Here is a 6,000-nt window from a genome sequence, read left to right as displayed (position 1 = left end):
GTGGAGGAGACCCTTTAGATTAAAAGAGACTTAAAAGATGTATCAAGTTTTTTTAAAAGGACAGTAAAACTATAGCATGTAGGGATGCACATTTGGGTGACAAAACAATAAAGAAACTCAACAAAATTATTACTTATAAAAGTCAAGAAGAAGGAAGAAGGGAGGTGCTGGGACTGTGATGGGGAAGGGGGAACATGGAGGACCCTGTGGGGGCTGGCAAAGTTCCATTCTTGACCTGAGTGGTGATTACAAGGGTGCTTGCTTTATAGTAATTCATGGAGTTCCTCTGCTTGCTTGTTTAGTTACCAGTCCCTGAAATCTCAGAGTCTGGAAAGCCCTGAAGTAGAGCAGGTGCAGAAGCTGAGGCAGGCAGGGCTGCTTGCTAAGTGAACCAAACACACCTGATTTACCCAGGGCCACTGGAGAGGCCTGGCTGGGCCCTACACAGAAGAATGCAGTTGACTCAAGTGTCCTTGAAATCTTGAGCTACTAAACAGGTCTGTTCTCTTATATCACACATCATTCCAAAACGGATCTGCAGAAGATTACAAAACAAAACAGTAGAAAGTGAGTAGGATCAGCTGTTAGAGCAAGGAAATAGTTGGTCCCAGGCACCTGGCTTAAGGTAAGCTCAGGCCTAGGCCCACAATATAAACACATACAGCTGAGTTCCATGCTGCTCTTCATGCCCAGCCAAGAATCCCACTTCCTGCTCCAGAGGTACTGCCTACCTTCCTTCCCCTTTCCTCGGCCATCTCCAAAAGAACTAAAGCTGTGTCCGTGGGCTCCAGGCAGACGGCGGCAGTGCGGCCTCTCACCCCCTCTACAGGCAGGACGCTGCGCTGCAGCTCTCTAGGCCCTTTTCCTCATCTCTCCAGAAGCATTTACCACCTGCCAGGCCCAGGGGATGGAGACAGACAAGAGATCTCCGTCTTCCCTCTGGGAGCTCATGGTGCAGGGGCTGAGCCTGATGCAAAAGCAATCCAGAGAGGAGATGCCAGCATCTAAGAAAAGGAAGGAGCACAAGGATGGAATGATTAACTGCCTAGGGAGATTGGGGAACACTTCACAGCAAGTGACTGCCAAAGTAAACCCTGAACAACAAACACGAAGTGAGTGAAGGGGAGGCATTCCAGGCAAAGGGAAAGTGCATGCAAACCAGGGAAGCATGAAAGAGGGCACTGATTGGTCTGAGGTGCCTGACTTGATCACACTATACTTCTTCTGGAGCTTCCTGCCAAAGCAGCCTGAAGAATAAAAATGAAGGAAGCCGGACCTCTCATAAAGGTCTCTCACCTGCCATCCCCAGGAAAGCAAACCTTTCTTTCAAGAACTTCCCCCGACCCCCAGCTTCCCACACTTGGTCTTCCTTACCCTCTCAAGAAAGGGCCCATCCTGTCTCAGTCAAGTGACAACCTCTGCACCCCTGGCCAGGTCTTTCCCCTCCTGTGTCTCAGTCTCCTCCTCTGTGGAGTGGGGAAAGAACCCTGTCTGCATCCCTGTGAATCAGCCACATAACAGCTAGGAAAGCTCCTAGCACTGCGGGCAGAAGGACCCAGGAGACCCCAGGCCCTCAGAGGCATCCTGGGCAGGCCACAACCCTGAGCCTGCTGGTAGAGAGAGGTGATGCCACAAGACCGTCCTCACAGATGGACCCAACTGCACCCACAGCCACCCACTGCTCACAAACCTCCATAAAAATCAGTGATCCATGCAGTTTTGTTTCAGGTGTTTTATTAAGTGGGCCATACTGTAGCTGGTTTCTAAGTTGCAAAACATAAATTTAATAATAATAACATAACCAGTTAGATTGTGACAAGCTTTTCCTTTCCTTAAAAAAAGAAAATACTTAAAAACACACAATGGCGGGTTAAATAAATAAAACATTTTAAAAAAGAAAAGAAAAACCTGTTAAAACATGCTTATGTTTACTTCTGTGAAACTGTGCCAACAGGAAATGTGATATTTGGCACGATGACACATCCCGGCATGTCTCCTTCCCAAATAATACTGACAAAAAAGAAAAGATGTGGGACTGACTCATCAGTGCTTGCTTAGAGGCACTACTAAAAATCCCTTTGATTGGAGCATGGGGCTTCCCGCTCAGCACACCTGTGTGTGGCCTACGAAAGCCAAATATCCATAATAATGTTAATATAGAAAACATTAGTTTAAAAATGATGTGGAAGGGCCTCATTAATGCGACGGGGCAAGGAAACATAACTGTCCCGCACGCAGTGCCACAGGCTCAGTCCAGGGAGGCCTCAGGCTTCCAGCATGTGGCCACGGCGAGGGAGGGCACCAGCTTCAAAATAAGCGGCACCAGCCTCGCTCCCTCTCCCTATCACTCTTTCACATGAAAGTATGTAAAAAGCAAATCAGCAAATAAACTCTAAAATAGATTATTTATTCCAAAAATCCTCTAGTTTTCTTTTTACAGTGAGTGTACATTTTGTGTCCTCCTCCTGCACAATCGCTTAAGTCCCTTTGGGAAGAAAGGTCAGAGCTGCAGGGTGAGTCTTTCTCAGTCCTGCAGCTGGCTGGTGCTGGGAGGTCAGATGTCGATGCCCTTGACAAGGGACGTCTCCAGCGTGATGTTGAACTCCTGCAATGTCTGCAGCACACGAATCAAGGAATTGACAAGTGTATGGTCTTTGATCAGTGCCACATCCTCATACATGTGTGCAGTGATGGGGCAGTCAGCCAGCAGGGCAATCCAGTGGTGTAGGAGGTGATCTCTAGCAGAGCGGGAGCAGTCCAGGCAGGTCAGAGGGGCAAAGGAAAAGGAAGAGAGACAGTTAGTGCAAGGCCAAGGGGGAAACCATGAACTAAGTCTGAAGCTGGAGAAGCTGACAGCTCCCCACAGCCCCCTTTCCCAAACAGGGACTGGCAAAGAGGTCTTTCAGCTCCAGGACACCAAACAAACCTGACCCAAATCAGCCCTGTCACGAGTCCCCAGGCCTCCTCCTCCCCTGCCTCCCTCACCCTGCCTAGACAGCCCCACCACTGGTGTCTCCCAGAGCTTCTCTCCTCCCACAGCTACCACCACCAGGAATAATAATAAGCACTAACCTCACACAGCACTCAGCATGTGCTGGCACTGACATAAGAGATTTAATCTTCATGATAACCCTATGATATGAGGTAGGGTAGGATATTATTATCCCCACTTTATAGGTGAAGAAAGTGGGGTAGATGGAAGTTAAGTAGCTTGTCCAAGATCACATGGCTAGTAAATGGATAACTTGAGATCTGAACCGAGTGAATGCGGTTCTGGAGTCTGTTTTTAACCACTATGCCAATTCTCTCCCTTTATGCAGCCTGAATAAACTGCCTTAAGTTTGAGCTTCATGCTCTCTCACCTGACCTACAGGAATAGCCCCTAACAATCTTGTCCACTCTAATGCATACCACCCATAACATCAGATTAATATTACTTCAGTCCCCTGATGAAACAACTTTGTACTAATATGAAAAGAATCTTTCTCTGTCCCAGCTCAGGGGCCCTATCCTCCTTTCAACTGTGTTTCCTATTACCGCCCTTGCCACATTCTGTTATTTCCTTCCATTAAAGGCTCACTTAAATACCAACTCCTCCCTGAAGTCTTCTCTGATCTTTCTCCTCTACCTTTTCAGCACATTGTATGAATGTACACTTCATTTCTGGACCCTCAAAACCTTCTTCCATGCTCTGTATTTAATTAGGACAAGTAAGCTTCTAAATGGTGGCCGGGCATGGTGGCTCACGCCTGTAACTTCAGCACCTTGGGAGGCCGAGGCAGGCAGATCACCTGAGGTCGGGAGTTCAAGACCAGCCTGACCAACATGGAGAAACCCCGTCTCTACTGACAATACAAAATTAGCCAGGCGTGATGGCACATGCCTGTAATCCCAGCTACTCGGGAGGCTGAGGCAGGAGACTCACTTGAACCCAGGAGGCAGAGGTTGTGGTGAGCCCAGATCGCACCATTGCACTCCAGCCTGGGCAACAAGAGTGAAACTCCATCTCAAAATAAATAAATAAATAAATAAATAATAAATAAATAAATGGTAAGGGGCCATGTTTTATTCAGCTCTCTTCCTACCAACTTCCATAAGGCCATTTAAATGTCTAATGAAGGAATAACTAGATATACTCTGCTTCAAACTTTCCCAGTGGTGTGATTTTGATCTTTCCTTTCAAAATGGGGCCCCTCCACCCCGAGTTACATACACGTTCTCATCCCTACCCCGACAGATCACCACACACATAAGTCACGTGTTGCTTAATGACAGGGATACAGTCTGAGAAATGTGTCATTAGACAGTTTCATCACCATGTGAACTTTATAGGGTTCTCATACAAACCTAGATGGTAGAGCCTACTATACGTCTAGCCTGTTGCTCCTAAACTACAGATCGGTATAGCCCTGTCACCAGCCCCCAGGCCTGCTCTTCTACACTTCTTCTGGAGCTTCCTGCCAAAGCAGCCTGAAGAATAAAAATGAAGGAATACTGTGCTGAATACTGTAGGCAACTAAAACACAATGGTAAGTATTTGGGTATCTAAACATATCTAAACATATCTCAACCTATAAAAGGTACAGTAAAAATAGAGTATTATAATCTTATAGGACCATCATCCCATAAACAGTCCGTCACTGACAAATGTTGTTATGCAGCACATTTTATGCAGTGTGTGACCATACACGATACACAAAGGAAATTCAGGGCTTCTAGGAAACCTAGGCCTCATCTCCCCAAGGGCACCTGATGAGCCATTCCTCACCCCTGCACCACACCAGGCCTCCAACACCACTACCAAGGTTAACCGCTGTGCACTCTGGGTCCTAGGTCTGCAGTACCTGGCTCCCAAGCACACCAGCATCTGAAACTTGCCATCCTTGCCGATGTTCCGGGGAGTATTGTTGATTGCAGTGACAAATCGGCAGAAGTTCCGGGCTCTTGTATGCCAGTTTTCCTCAGGGACTACTACATTCTGCTCTAATGTCTCATAATAGGTTTGTGCTTTTTCTGTGAAGAGTAGAAAAGCTTGCTAGTGAAAAGGCTCTCAACACCAACCTGATGGTCCTACAGGCCACTTGCCATGAGCCTCTCCAAGTCCACGCAGGTAACTTAATGAGAATAGCCAAGTGTTCTGATGTCACTGGTCATGTTTCAAAATGATCCTTAGCTTCCCTATCCTTATTTTTTAAATTTATTTATGTGGCCCTTGATATAAAGATGTTCTTTTCCCTAGTCTGAAGACACAAAAAATTCTGAGGATGGTTTCTTGCATGAAAATTCTCCATATGGGTGCAACATAGGGCTTGGGACTCCGATACACTCAACTGGACTTTGGGATCTATAAGGAGAAAGTGTGAGGACTCAGGACTAAGTCCATACTAAATAACAGATGTCTAGAAGAATCTTTTCTGTCCAATTCTCAAGAGGTAAGTATTTACCAAGGGGGGAGGAGAGCTCTTGTCATTCCCTTCAAGAAAAACCAGAGCAAACAAATGAGATCTGAGAGTCACCTCATTTGGGTTCTGCCTCTCAGAGTGGTCAGCACCCATGCTATGTTGGTGAGTCCCCTTATATCTCTACATGCTTCTCCCACCCTCATATTCCAGCTCAACTCACCCAGGAAATCCCAAATGAAGACATTTTTGAAGAGCCGGGGCGATTTAAATCCATGCTGGAAAGCCTGTTCCAGGGCCGAGACAAGGCCACACTCTCCACAGAGCAACAGCGTCAGACTGCCTCGCTACGTAAGGAAACGGGAGGGTGCCAGGCTTGTCTCAGCCGAGCTGCCCTCCCACCATCGCATCCCTAAACCCACAGCCCAGAGTTGGGAGGGCTGCAAAAGGCAGGCCAGGACTTCGTCTGTTCCCCGAACACCTGGCACAGTGCCTGGCTCAGAGCAGCTCCCAGTGAAGAGCTGTTGAATAAATGGATGAAAGAAGAGATGATGGATCTGGGTCACACACAAGGAGATTCTCCACTGGAGGACAAAGCCAG

General features: G+C 47.2%; 1 protein-coding gene across 4 annotated transcripts in view; it reads right to left on the bottom strand.

The window, feature by feature from the left end:
- Positions 1–1,717: 1,717 nt before the first annotated feature.
- DENND5A (DENN domain containing 5A) overlaps positions 1,718–6,000 on the bottom strand; it is a 76,436-nt gene continuing 72,153 nt past the window's right edge. Inside the window, exons 20-23 of one of the 4 annotated variants that reach the window (XM_058446199.1) lie at positions 5,623–5,746; positions 4,845–5,013; positions 3,073–3,132; positions 1,718–2,738 (exon numbers count right to left, since the gene is read on the bottom strand). In XM_058446199.1, coding sequence (XP_058302182.1) covers positions 2,555–2,738; positions 3,073–3,132; positions 4,845–5,013; positions 5,623–5,746 — 537 coding nt within the window. In that variant the 3' untranslated portion in view covers positions 1,718–2,554. Of the gene's footprint in view, positions 2,739–3,072; positions 3,133–4,844; positions 5,014–5,622; positions 5,747–6,000 lie in introns of those variants that run through there. The other 3 variants (XM_032166649.3, XM_032166651.2, XM_058446200.1) reach the window with 3 other exon arrangements.

This window comes from Hylobates moloch, unplaced genomic scaffold (genome assembly GCF_009828535.3).
Source record: "Hylobates moloch isolate HMO894 unplaced genomic scaffold, HMol_V3 SCAFFOLD_11, whole genome shotgun sequence".
In the NCBI taxonomy this organism is placed as follows: Eukaryota; Metazoa; Chordata; class Mammalia; order Primates; family Hylobatidae; genus Hylobates; species Hylobates moloch.
Note: the sequence above shows the minus strand (reverse complement) of the source record. Positions and strands in the feature narration are given on the sequence as shown.